This window comes from Chlamydomonas reinhardtii, chromosome 4 (genome assembly GCF_000002595.2).
Source record: "Chlamydomonas reinhardtii strain CC-503 cw92 mt+ chromosome 4, whole genome shotgun sequence".
Classification (NCBI taxonomy): Eukaryota; Viridiplantae; Chlorophyta; class Chlorophyceae; order Chlamydomonadales; family Chlamydomonadaceae; genus Chlamydomonas; species Chlamydomonas reinhardtii.
The window spans coordinates 1,543,921-1,557,613 of record NC_057007.1 but is presented as its reverse complement, the minus strand read 5'-3'; the positions used below and the strand labels follow the sequence as shown (position 1 = coordinate 1,557,613).

The 13,693-nt window shown below is 68.2% G+C and overlaps 1 protein-coding gene across 1 annotated transcript in view; it reads right to left on the bottom strand.

Moving 5' to 3' along the window:
* Window positions 1-261: 261 nt before the first annotated feature.
* The window catches only part of CHLRE_04g213652v5 (uncharacterized protein), a 26,322-nt gene continuing 12,890 nt past the window's right edge, over window positions 262-13,693 (bottom strand). Inside the window, exons 18-29 of the mRNA XM_043061635.1 lie at window positions 12,729-13,118; window positions 11,900-12,019; window positions 11,151-11,309; window positions 4,108-10,877; window positions 3,469-3,936; window positions 3,237-3,290; window positions 2,955-3,013; window positions 2,726-2,769; window positions 2,181-2,278; window positions 1,665-1,751; window positions 1,182-1,271; window positions 262-918 (exon numbers count right to left, since the gene is read on the bottom strand). Coding sequence (XP_042925141.1) covers window positions 738-918; window positions 1,182-1,271; window positions 1,665-1,751; window positions 2,181-2,278; window positions 2,726-2,769; window positions 2,955-3,013; window positions 3,237-3,290; window positions 3,469-3,936; window positions 4,108-10,877; window positions 11,151-11,309; window positions 11,900-12,019; window positions 12,729-13,118 — 8,520 coding nt within the window. The 3' untranslated portion in view covers window positions 262-737. The remainder of the gene's footprint in view (window positions 919-1,181; window positions 1,272-1,664; window positions 1,752-2,180; window positions 2,279-2,725; window positions 2,770-2,954; window positions 3,014-3,236; window positions 3,291-3,468; window positions 3,937-4,107; window positions 10,878-11,150; window positions 11,310-11,899; window positions 12,020-12,728; window positions 13,119-13,693) is intronic.

The following is a 13,693-nucleotide window of genomic DNA, read 5'->3' as shown; positions in this document are numbered from 1 at the left end:
AGCCCTGCCTCGCACACACACATACACACACACACACACACACACACACACACACACACACACACACACACACACACACACACACACACACACACACATACACACACACACACACACACACACACACACATACACACACACACACACACACACACACACACACACACACACACACACACACACACACACACACACACACACACACACACACACACACACACACACACACACACACACACACACACACACACACACACGGGGAACAGGGGAAGGAATACGCCCAGCCCAGAGGGGTTGCCGAAAGCCCGAGATACTTCAGCGTGTCAGGTCTGGGAAGCCCCGACAACACGGCATCTCACTCGTTGTAGGGTCGTTATACCATACCCTATAAAGAAATCCATGTAACGGGTTCACGATGCCTGCCGAAAAAACACCCATCCTGCCGCAACACCCATCCTGCCGCAGCACGCGCCCCTCACTAGCATGTCGATGTCCATTTCGTAGCCCCTGCTAGCACCACGCTTTCCATGAATAGGTATGTACGATGGACCAGACCAAAGCAATGCACAATGTAACGCCTCTCTGACTCGCTCCCGCTCCACTCCAGCAGCCCTCATCCATCACCCCTTCATCAGGACCTCATCCGCAACTCAGCTCCTCATCAGTACCTCAGCTCCTCATCCGCACCTCAGCTCCTCATCCGCACCTCAGCCCCTCATCAGTACCTCAACTCCTCATCAGTACCTCAGCTCCTCGAACGACGCATTGGCCGCCCGCCCCACCACCGCCGCCAGCTGTCGTGGCAGGTGTCGGAAGCCCGGCGCCGCCAGCTGCCGGTCCAGACAGCCCAGCACCAGACCACCATACGCGGCCTGCTTGCGGCCCAGCACGCGGCGGAACGCGACCAGACCAAGCCACCTGCGCACGGCGGGTACGGGCGCGCACGCACACGCGTAGAAGGGAATGACAAGTGGCGAGCGAGTAATTATCGTCTGGTGCTCGAGATGTACTCGAGATGTACTCGAGATGTACTCGAGATGTACACACGGCAGCAATCGCTGTAAGGTTGCCCACCAGGGCAGCAGGCCAGCAGCCCGCCCACCACTTCCCCCTTCCCTTCCTCCGGCCCCTGCCGATCCTGTGAGCCGTGTTCCTCTCCTTCCAGCCACCCACTCGCTCACTTGACGTGGCAGGGGGACACGTCGCAGCGGCAGCCGGGGCCCAGCCGCCGCGCCGCCAGCCCGCCCGCTGACGCCCGGCTGCGAACCAGCCTGCACACACACAGAAGCATCGCACACGGCGATGGCGCTCGCGCAAAAAGGCCCACACACGAATTGAAACGACCATAGTACCGATGGTGCTGTGGTTATTCGAACAACGCGAGCCCCCTCCCCCCGCCCCCAGATGCGGCTCCGCCAGCAGCACCCAGCGCCCATCCATCCCCTTCCCCACGCGTTGCGAAGCCAGGTGTGCGCTCAGCGACCCACGCCCGGACGACCTACGCCCTGCTGACCACGCCCAGCCACCGTATCCACTTCCCCGCCCATTGACCCAGAAAACTCTGCCCTGCCCTGCCCTGCCCTGCCCTGCCCTGCCCTGCCCTGCCCTGCCCTGCCCTGCCCTGCCCCTCCAACCCAACACCTCCCACCTCCCACCACCCCCACCTGCACATGTAGGAGATGGCGGACTGGACTGCGGCCAGCACCAGGCGCCCGTCACGTGCGGGGCCGCGCGGCAGGCAGCGCACGTACCTGGGGGCGCGTGTTGGCAGCAGGGCGAGCAGGTGTGCGAGCGGGCAGCGCGTGCAGGGTAGTAGGGTGAGCAGTGCGTGTGCGAGCGAGTAGGGCAGGGCAGGTGTGCGAGCGAGTAGGGCAGGGCGCGTGTGCGAGCGAGCAGGGCGAGCAGGTGTGCGAGCGAGCAGCGCGTGTGCGAGTGAGTAGGGCAGGGCAGGTGTGCGAGCGAGTAGGGCAGGGCAGGTGTGCGAGTGAGTAGGGCAGGGCAGGCGGCAGAGGGTGCGTGGGTGGGGGCGGAGGGAGGGTACGCGGCGTGCGTGAGTGGAACATTGAAGGGGGCGATGAGTGCGCGAGCAAACACAACACAGGCAGTATAACACATCAACATGGCAGCAACGTCATGGCAGCATGAAAAGCCACCACACAATCCGACGTCCGACAACGCACCAGTGCAGTTTTGCCGCTGCCAGCAGGAAGGCCTGGAAGATGTTGAGCCGCACGGTGGCGCCCGAGTTGAGGCCGCTGTCCAGGAGCAGCGCGTGAACCTGTGCACATAGGTGTGTGTGCATGTGTGAGATGTGCATGTGTGAGATGTGCGTGTGTGTGATGTGCGTGTGTGTGATGTGCGTGTGTGTGATGTGATGTGTGTGTATGCGTGTGGGGTAGTCGTTCACGTGAAGAGCGGAGTGATTAAATCACAAGGGGTTATGGGGAGGGTGGCGTGAGGTATGGCACGGGGAGGTTAGCGTATTTCACTCCCAACCAAACCAAAGCTTGAGGACCCAGAACCATGGGGTGTGTGGCCGTGCGTGTGCATGCGCTTGTCTAAAACAAGACAGGGGAATGGTTGACCACACGTGGGTTGGTTAGCGCCGGGTCCCGTAGTCACCCCACCAGCCCACCAGCCCAGCTACAGCTCCGGCCCCCCAAGGCCGGGCCCGCTGCCCGCTTGACTACGCGCAACACACGCTGTACACACAACACACACGTACCTTGGGCCTCAGGTACTGGCACACCTTGACCACGAGCTGCTTGCCTGCGACAGCGGTGCCCCACAGTACCAGTGGCGTCAGTGTCAGTGTCAGTGCAGTGGTGTGGTGTGACTGGAGGCGTCTAAGGACACACGTGAGATAGAGGAGTACGGCGTACGGCGCAGGCGTCATACAGTAATGCATTAATATTTTTTTTGTGTTCCGCCAAATCCAGGCTCCGCCTCATCACCTGGCCGCGTCTCCGCCGGCACGCTCATGGTCGACCGCACGTGGACGCCGGCGTAGCGCCTGCCGGGGGGGGGGGGCATGCAGGTGCACACGCTAATTTTATGACGAAGCGTATGACCTACCGGCTACCGTACAATGATCAAGGTGTGCATGGTTTTAGGCGCATCCCTGCCTCTCCCTATCCTCCACTCTTTTCTTCTCCCACTGCCCCCTTCTTGACCCGGATCTTGCCGCCTCTTTACCCGAATCCCTCTAACCCCAGATCCCTCCCCCTCCCCCTCACGTGTAGTCGGCCTGCACCTCCAGATTGTCCGCGTTGATCAGCAGCCCGCACCACCTGCAGCGCGAGAGAGGGGGCGGGCAGGAGGACAGGTAAGACGGGTTAGCCCTTCATGGCATTCAGGGAAAAGGGGGGCGAGTTTGGGAGAGGACAGGGGTGTGACAATGAGGCGTGACGTCGCGTTGTTGGTCAAACTGTATACACCCACCCACACAGACACACGTGAGCCCCTTGCCTGATGAAGCGTTTGCCGTCCTTGGACGTCCACAGGTTGCCACCACCACCATCACCATCGCCTCCAGCACCGCCGCCTCCACTGCCCTCTCCCTGCCCCTGTGCTGCCCACCCCTGCCCCTGCGGCCGCAGCGGCAGCTGCTGCAGCGTCACCCGCACCTCGCCGCTCCCCGCAGCGGTTGCAGCGGTCGCAGCGGTTGCTGCAGGCGCCGGGCCGGGCTGCTGCCCAACCGGTCCGGCCGCCCCCGCCGCCAGTTGTGCCGCCGCCGCCGCCGCTGCTGCTGCGTGAGGTAAGCCTTGCGCAGCGTCGGCCTGCTGAGTCTGCTGCTGCTGCTGGTGGTGGTGGTGGTGGTGGTGCGGGTGGGGAGGCAGCGGGAAGTTGGCCTGGGTCTTGTCCGGGTTGATGCGGCAGCCGTAGTCGGACACGAAGCCCTCACGCAGCCGCCGCGCCACCGCCTCCGCCGCGGCCCTGTGCGGGAGAGGAGAAACAGGTACAGGAACGTGCCGTGAGGACGCATGAGACAACCGTGACCGCAAACGGGTGTTCTTCTTTGCATCGTTGCATGCCTACTGAAGACGGCACCCACCACGCCGCAATGCACTCGCACCACCTATTATCAGAGGGGTCGTTGCCACCTACCTGGAAGTCGTGATGAACAGAAAGTCGTCAATCAGCCGCAGTAGCAGCGAGGCAGGCACCTGCCGGCCGCCACCACCGATGGTGGTGCTACAGCCTCCGCCGCCGCCGCCTCCACCATTGCTACTGCCACCAAGGCCAGGACCACCGGCAGCTACTGCCGCCGTAGGCACCGCCGTGGTAGCGGCCGCCTCCGCCGCCGCAGCCGAAGGCTGGGCTGGCGGCGGCGAGGCAAGGGCAGCAGCTGACGGAGCAGCAGTAGCAGCAGTAGCCGCCGCCGCCGCCGCCGCCGCCGGGGCCGCACGTGGTGCGGCGAGTGCGACCACTGTAGCGGCGGGCCCCGCTACAGCTTCTGGTGCTGCGGGCCGCGGCCCGGCTGCTACAGCCGCCCCCTCCTGGACCCGCTGCCTCGCTTGACCCTGCCACTGCCTTATTAATTGGTTGCGGCGGCGGCGCTTGCGGCCGCCCCGGCACCCTCGCCTGCGCTGGACCTCTGCTGCCGCTGCCTGTGGCCCTGCCTGCCCCTCGTCGTCAGCCAGATGCTGCTGCGCTGCGGTCTGCAGATCTGGCCCCGCCTGCATCAACCTCGCCGCCGTGGCTCCGGTCCCCGCTGCCTGCGGCCCTGCCTGTCCCTCGTAAGCCGGCTGCTGCTGCAGATCTAGGCCCGCCTGCATCGACCCCGTCGCCAGGGCTCCGTTTCCCCCGGCCGCCAGTGCTACTGCCGCCGTCGCTGCGTCGGCGGATGGAGCCCCCGCCGCCACCGCCGCAGCTTCCGCCGCGGCCATCGCGGTCACCTCCGCGCCACCATCCACGTCCATCGCTTCACCGCCAAGCTGCGGGCACAGCTCGTGGGCACGAGCAGGACCAGCAGACCGGGATCCAGGCCGCGGCAGCTGCTCTGGATCCCCGCTGGATCCAGATGGCGGCGCGGATCCAGATGGCCCCGGCCCATCCGCGGCCGCCCGGGCGGTGGATTTGGATCCAGACTTGGACGGCGAGTCGTCGCTCTCCATGAGCGACCGCAACAGCGACGCCAGCACCTGCTGCCGCTGGCGTTGGTGCTCGTCGGCAACAGCCACAGCCGCAGCCGCGGCGCCGCCCGCAGCCGGAGCGGCGGCAGCAGCAGCGGCGCTGCTGCCTCTGCCCAGGGCGTGGCCGGCGCAGCCTTCGGGTGCACGAGGCCCCGGCTCCATCGCCTCCACCTCGACCTTCAGTGCCTGGGCCTCCGCCTCCGCCTCCGCTCCCGCCTCTGCCTCCGCCGCCTGGGGCTGCTGCGGCTGGTGCTGCTGCCCCTGCTGCTGCGCTTGCGTGTCCACACACAACCCCAGGTCCTGCGTGCCGGGTGCCGGAAGCAGCTCCTGCGTGCCCGGACCAGACCAGAGGCCCGGATCCGGGTCCGGAGGACCAAAATCCAGATCCAGCTCGTCGTCTGGTGCGGCCGCGCCGTCCGCTAGGGGCGACGGCTGTGAGCAACCGAGCACCTCCTGCGGGCACCGGTGGCGCAGGCGCAGGCCCGGAGTCCACGGCGTGGCGGCTGCGGCTGTGGCTGCGGCTGCGGCTGCGGCTGCGGCTGCAGCGCCCACCGTCGCAGTGGCGGGGATGGGCTCCGCACCGGCTGCAGGCGGGTTGTCGGCGATGGGCGCAACGGCCCGGAGCGGCGGCACTGACGGCAGCGCAGGATGCCAGCCTGGAGCCGCGCGCGCAGCTGCGGCTGCTGCCACCGCTGCACCCGCGGAGGCGGCAGTGGCAGTGGCAGTGGCAGTGGTGTTGATAGCAGCACCAGCGGCCGTGGCCGCGACTGCTGCTGCGGCGGCCGCCGCGACCGCGGCCGCGGCAGTGCCGCCGCCGGCACGGCCAAGGCGCCACACGTCCTCGTCACTTGCAAGGCACTGAGACGAGGTCACTGCGGGCGCGCTGGCGCTGGCAGTGGCCCTGGTGGACAAGCCGGCAGCCGCTGCCGCCGCCGCCGCTGCCGCCACAGCGCCAGGGCGGCCCTGCGCGGCAGCGGCCTCCGGGTCAGGCCCCGCCGCCCCGCCCGCACTCCCGCCCGCCGCCCTGACCGCCGCCAACGGCACCGTGAGCGGCAGCGTGAGCGGCAGGAAGCCGTGCAGCCCTGGCTCGCCCTCCTCTGGAACCGCTGCGTGTGCGTTTCCAAGGAAGCCCGACAGCGCCGCTGCGGCGGCTGCGCTGGGCGGCCGCGGCGGCCGTACCGCGTCGCAGCCCGGGGCATGTGAGCGCTGAGCTGAGGGGGTCCTATCCGCGGCGCTGCTGTAATAGCGTTCCTGGTGATTACCGGGATGCGAGTGCAGGAGCTGGTGAGTTGGAGGCGGCGGCGGCGGCGCCAGGTCAACCAGCACGTCCGTTTGCGGCTCGGAGCCGGGCAGCGGCAGCTGCGAAGCAGGCGGCCCCGGCGGCAGCAGCTGCGTGGCCGCCAGCGTGGGCGGCAGAAGCGACAGCGGCGGCGCCTCTTCCGCCTCCACCTCCTCCTCAGCCTCCTCCTCCTCTTCCGCCTTTGCTTCCTCCGCATCGGGTTCATCCCCCAGTACCTGGGCTGAGGCGGCTGCCGGCCTGGCGGCCTCTTGTCCCTGGGCCCCCGCTGCCGTAGCGCCGTTGGCCGCTACAGCCCCGATTGCTGCTACAGCCCCGACTGCTGCTACAGCCCCGACTGCTGCTACAGCCGCACCTGCGCCAGGGACAGGCGGAAAGAGGTCCTGTGTCGGAGGCAGCAGGCCTGACTGGAAGGGCGCCGGCTGTAGCAGCGCGCCTACTGGCGCCGGCGACGGCGACGGCTGTAGCAACAGCTGTGGCGCGGAGCCCGCCGTGCCGGCGGCGGGCGACGGCAGTAGCACCTGCTGCGCTAGTGGCAGTAGCAGCTCCGGCTGCAGCGGCTGCCCGTGCGTTCCCCGGACCCCACAAGCCGTCTCTTGCCAGCCGCGCTGCGGTGGTGCGTGCCCGGGCTGTAGCCCGGTCGTCCCGGCCAAGCCGGACGCTGCTACAGCCACGGCGCCGTCGTGCAGCGGTTGCGTCGGCTGTAGCAGTGCCAGGGGCGGCAGCGGCCCCACGTCGGGTGCCTGCTGCGGGTGCCTCGGCGGCCGCTGTGTGCCTGGGGGTGGCGGCATGGCAAAGAGGAGCAGCTGTGTGGGCGCCATTGGCGACGGCTGCGATGGTTGCATGACGGGCACGGCATCTGCAGCCGCCATGCCGGTTCCGCCGTGGCCGCCCATCGTCGCATCCGCGGCCCCCATGCCGGTAGCGGTGCCACTGCCCGTCAGTGCACCTGCTGCCCCGGTGCCGATTGCGCTGCCGCCGACCATGACTGCTCCTGCACCAGCAGCGGCCGCGGCGGCTGCAGCAGCGCCGGCGCCCAAGGCGTCACTGCAGCGCCGCTGCCGCTTGGCGTCCCGAGCAGCCACGTCGCCGTCGCCTCCCTGACCTCCCTGGCTCTGAGAGCCGCTGGCGTCCCGGGAGTGGCGCTCCTGGGAGGGCGTGTCGAGCAAGTCAACCACCTCTACCTCTACCTCCGCCTCTGCCTCCGCCTCCGCCCCCGCCTCCGCCTTCAAGTCTGCTTCCGGCGCCGGACCCACGTCCGCTGCCGCCTCCGCCTCCACCGCAATGCTTTCCAGCCCTTCCAAGCCTGGCCTCGGGCCGCCAGCAGCCGCGGCAGTCGCGGTGCCGCCGGCCACACCCACAGCGGCTGCCGCCGGGCCCCTAGCGGCTGCCACGTCAGCTCCCACCGCCTGGGTGGATAGCCGCGGCCTTGGCGTGCGCATGGGCAAGGGCATGGGCGGCGCAGTCAAGAAGAGCCGGAGCTCCAGGTCTGGCATGTCCTCGTCCTCGTCTTCCTCCTCTCCGTCACCAGTTCCCAGCTGCGCCCCCGCAGGGCCGTCGGGCGTAGCTGCGTTGTCTGCCGCGTCCGCCTCCCTTGCAGCGGAGGGCTGCGCTGCCTCCACCTCGGCGATGCCGCCGCCCTTGCCGCCGCCCTCGCCGCCGCCATCACCGCTGCCATCACCACCGTCGGCCTCTTGCGCTACCTGGCCTCCACCAGCCTTCCCCCCAGGCTGCTGCAAGCGCCACTGCGTAGCCGCCTGGATGGTCGCTGCGACGGTCGCATCGGTCCCGTGGCCGGCGGCGGGCCGCGTCGTGGCCTCCGCAGCCGCCGCAGCTGTGCTGATGTTGGTGTTGGTGTTGGTGTTGGTGTTGGTGCGCATGGCCGCTTCCGACGCGCCCCCCGCGGCCAGGGCAGCTGCAGTCGTGCCGGTCGGGCCCTGGGGCGCGCCCTTGCGCGGCGAGGGCCTTGGGGAGTGGTCGTGGGTGCCGGGGCTGTAGCATTGCCGCTGCTGCGGCTGCGGCTGAGGCAGTAGCAGGGCCGGGGGCGGCACTAGCGCGCCCGTCACCGCCGTCGGCGCTGCTACTGCCGCCGCCGCCGTCGCTGCAACGCCCGAGCTTGCTACCGCCGCGGCACCGCCGCTGCTGCCAGACCCGCCGCTTGTCTGGGAGCCGCTCAGGAGCACACCGCCACTGCGGTGTTGAATATAATGATGGGCGCCCACCGCCCCAGTTCCGGCCGATGGCTGAGAGCCGTGGTGGCCGGAGGACGCTGGCGAGGCCGCCGCCGTACCCATGCCGCCAGCACACCCGCCGCCGCCGCCAGCGCCGCCGCCAGCGCTCTGTCGGTTGGCAGCGTGCGTGCCGAACGGCGGCGGCTGTAGCACTGGCGCAGGGCCGCTACCATGCCGGGCCCCCGCCGGGTCACCGGCGCACGCCGCCGCATCCGCTGCTACTGCCGCCTGGGCATCCTCTGCTACTGCTACTGCTACTGCCACGGCTGCGCCAGCTGCCTTGTCCGCGGGCTCGGAGCCCGGCCCCGACCCAGATGACGTCGATCCAGGAGGCGGCTGAAGCGGCGGCTGTAGCAGCGCCTGCGGCGACGGCTGTAGCACTGGCGCTGGCGGCAGCTCCGTCTGTGTCTGCGGCTCACTGGAAGTCAGCGGCGGCTCCGACCCCGCCGCGCCAGCCCCCGGCGGCTGTAGCAGCGCCGCGTTCGGGGGCGGCTGTAGCAAGCCCGCGCTGCCCGATGAGCCCGGCTGTAGCGCGGCCGGCAGCAGCGTTGCCGGAAGCAGGTGCATCGGCGTCTCCAGGATGACTCCAACCCCGCTGCTCATCACGCCCGCTCCTGGGCCACCCGAGGCCGCCGGGCCGGCATGGCAGGATCCAAATAGGTGCTGTGAGGCAGTGCCGTACATCTGCGGCGCAGTGCCGTACAGCTGCGGGTCTTCTTCCGATGCGGCAACGACCTCGTCCCCACTGACCTCTCTCGGGCCACCGCCGGCGCCGTTGCTGCCGGCGCTGCCGTCTCCCGGTGGCGGCGGCGGCGCCGCCGCCACAGCAGCGGCAGCTTGCGACAGCGCCGCCGGCTCTTCTGGCGGCTGCAGCTGAGACGCCGCGACCGCCGTCTGCGTAAGTCGCAGGTGCCGCAGCGGCGTGCCGTCGCCTTCCTCCCCTTCCCCACGCGCCGTAGCCGTCGGCCCGCCGGCCAGCAGCCGCCGGCCGCCGTGCGGCGCCGACGCCACCACCGATCCCGGCTGGTGCTGGTGCCGTACTGCTACTGCCGCCGCTGCACCGCCTGCGGCTGCTACAGCCACAGCGTTGGTGGCGGCACGTGCCAGCAGAGCCGTTGCGCCGGGGCGGCGCGCGGCGCCTGCCGGGCCCAGCTGCAGTCCGCCGAAGACGGCAGTAGCAGGAGCTGACGTCGGCAAGCCGGTCGCTGCTGCAGAGGCTGCTACAGTCGCCGCGGCCTCTGCCGTTGCCGCGGCTCCCTGCGCTGCTGCTGCCGCAGCCATCGCTGCTGCAGCCGCGCCCGGTCGACCCACGGGCTGCTGGAGGGGCGTCACGAACAACCCCGGAGGAGGGGGCTGTAGCAGCTGCTGCGGCCACAGCGGCTGCCCACCCGGCCCGTTGCCGGCCCCACCGCCCAGCGCTACGGGCGTCTCCACACCAACAGTTTCAACAGCACCCACACCGACGGCACGCGCTGCTGCCGCTCCTGCTGCCGCCGCTCCTGCCCCTGCTACAGCCGCCCCTGCCGCCGTTGATTTGGAACCGGATCCGGGGTCGGGCGTGGCCGTGTTTGTGTTCTGCCCCACGGTCTTGGATCCAGATCCGGGCGTCTGCAGTGCCCCGGTGGTGGTGCCGCCGGTCGTGGCGGCGGCGGCGGCGGCACTGAAGACCGCCGCCAGAGCCGTCAGTCCTGGGCCGCTGCCGCCACCACCGGTGGTGGTGGTCGTGGTTCCGCCGCTGCCTCCAGGGCTGACCCCTACCCCGCCGCCAGGCGCACCGCCACCACCACCACCACCCACAGGCGCATCGCCGCGGTGTGCTACAGCTGCAAGAGTGCCGGCTGTAGCAGGCGCGGATCCAATTGCGATTGCCGGTGCCGCTGCCACCGGGGGGTTTGCGACAGCGGCACCGGCTCTTGACGCCGGCACTGGTGTGGCACTATGCCGTGTCGCCGTCACCGCCGCCGGGATTGCATGGGGCGCCGTGGACTGGCCGCCAGGTCCGATGCCACCCGGTTCCGCCGCTGCCGCCGCCGCCGCCGTCATCGGCATAGCAGCTTCGGCAGCAGCGCTGGCGGCGGCGGCGGCGGCGGCTGCATGACTCATGGCGGCCGCGAGGGCGGTCAGGCCACCGGTGCTGGGACTGGCGCCGGCGGTGGTGGCGGCGGCAGCAGCTGCGGCGGGTGTGGTGGGAGACCGCAGCCAGGCGGCGGGAGGCTGCGGAGGCGCCGGACGCGGCGGCAGGGCGGCGGCGGGTGCCGCCAGCCCCGCTGCCTTGGGCGCCCCTCCCGCCCCGCTTTCTCCGTGTGTTACTCCACCACCGCCGCCTGCCGCAGCCGTCCGCGCCTGCGCCGCTGCTGCCGACGGTAGACACCGCCGCAGCACCTGGCTCGGCCGCCCGCCCGCCCGCCGCCCGCGGCGGCGCAGCCGCGGCAGCCCGAGCGCCTGCCTCTCCTCCTGTTTCCTCTCGCCTCCACCTCCACCTCCTACCTCCCCTGCTGCTCCTGTTCCTCCTGCGGCCCCTGCGGCCCCTGCTGCTCCTGTTCCCCCTGCGGCCCCTGCGGCCCCGCCCGGCAGCAGTGGCAGCAGGTGCTCGGCCTCCAGAGCCGCCATGTACAGCGAGCACAGCAGGCTGGAGGTCACGGCGCCCTGCGAGGGGTTGGGGGTCGGGGGTTGGGGGTCGGGGTCGGGGGTCGGGGTCGGGGTCGGGGGTTGGGGTCGGGGGTCGGGGGTCGGAGGTTGGGGTCGGGGGTCGGGGTCGGGGGTCGGGGTCGGGGGTTGGGGTCGGGGGTCGGGGTCGGGGGTTGGGTCGGGGGTTGGGGCAGGGCAGGGGTTTTACAACCATGTTTTAATACGCGGAGGTGAAGCTGTCCGCCCTGCTGCCACGCTTGCCGCCCGCACACCTAATCACACACACACACACACACACACACACACACACACACACACACACACACACACACACACACACACACACACACACACACACACACACACACACACGCACACAAACGCACAGTCACGCGACGCTCGGTAAAATGGTAGGTATCGGTAAGTAACTCCGTCGCGTCATTGGGCGGGCTTTCGTTTCGTTGTTTAACACACGCACACGCACACGCACACACACACACACACGCACACACACACACACACACACACACACACACGCACGCACACACACACACACACACACACACACACACACACGCACACACACACACACACACACACACACACACCTGCGCAATGCCTGTGGTCTGGCGGTACCAGCGCCGCCCGATGCGCATGACGTTGCCGCACACCGCCTGCCGCAGCAGACCCACCACCTCGGCGCGGGGCAGCGGGCGCAGCAGCGGCAGCTGTGACGGAGGCGCAGGCGTTAGCGGGGCGGCAGTGGTAGGGAGCAGGGAGCGATGAGCGGTGGTAAGGAGCCGGGAGCGGGAGGAAGGAATGGCGGCGGAACAGAAAGGGGAGAAAAGGATTAGGGGGGGGGCACGCAATGGCCCCGCCGAGCGACTCGGCTGCAGAGCTCGGCGAGCTTGTTGAAGAGATGCGACCTTACATAAGGTTCTTCCCCCCCTCTTCTGTGTCACTGCACGCGCTCAGCCTCCTCTCTTCTCCCACCTCGTCCATGGACACGCAAGAGAGATACACACGCGTCAACACAAGCACATCTCTTCTCCACCCCAAACCTCCCCTATGGGCTGGTTGGGTCTTGGTCTTGGTTGCATTTGGGATAGGCCTGGTTTGCTTTCGTTTGGTACCTACAATCTCCCACCCCATCCCAACCCACCCCAACCCCCCTCCCCCTCCCCCCTCTGCAATACTGCTGTTCCTGGCTACGCCTTCACTTCTTAAATTATCACGATTGTAACCCCACGATGTAAACCCCCTTCACTTCTTGAATAACCATAAATTTAACCCCCCCTTGACTTCTTAATTAATCATGAATGTAACCCCCCCCCCCCCCACCTTGGGAGCACATCGTCGGTAACGCTTGATGTTCCGCAAGATGGTCTACCGTCTACCACTTCCTTAACTAGTCATGAATGTAACACCCCCACCCACCTTGTCCATGAACACTGTGTTGAAGGCGTCGCTGCGGTGTGCCGCCAACCAGGCGGGCAGGCCGGGATAGGAGGCGGCGGCGGGGTGGGCGGCGTGGGCGGGCCGGGAGCGCACGCCGTGTAGCCCCACAGCGGGGGTCACCTCGGCTGAGGCGGGCGGCAGGAGCGGGCGGCGTTGGTGCAGCGAGGCAGGTGCAGCGAGGCAGGTGCAGCGAGGCAGGTGCAGCGAGGCAGGTGCAGCGAGGCAGGTGCAGCGAGGCAGGTGCAGCGAGGCAGGTGCAGCGAGGCAGTTGCAATGAGGCAGGTGCAATGAGGCTGTTGTGAACAGGGAGGTTACTTGAGAAAGGCGGGTGGAGTGTGTGTCAGCTAAGTAAAGGTGTAGGTCTGCAGTCTGCACACCACACGAACACACGAACACGCAAACACACACGCCTCGCCCCATCGCCATCTTGCATTCCTGGGTAGAGCGACAATTCCTCGAGAAATGGAGCCTATTTGGTTGGGCTCGGGCATACTGTGTGTCCCCCCCCAAACTGATCTGCCGCCCTTCTTAAGCAATCATGAATGCTATGCTACTGTTCCTGGCTACGCCTTCACTTCTTAAACAATCATGAATGTAACCCCCCCCCCCCACACCCACACACCCCACACCCACATCCACATCCACACCCACCCACCCACCCACCCACCCACCCACCCCACACCCCACACCCACACCCACACCCACACCCACACCCACACCCACCCACACACACACACACACACACACACACACACACACACACACACCCACACACACACACACACACACACACACACACACACACACACACACACACACACACACACACACACACACACACACACACACACACACACACACACACACACACACACACACACACACACACACACACACACACACACACACACACACACACACACACACACACACACACACACACA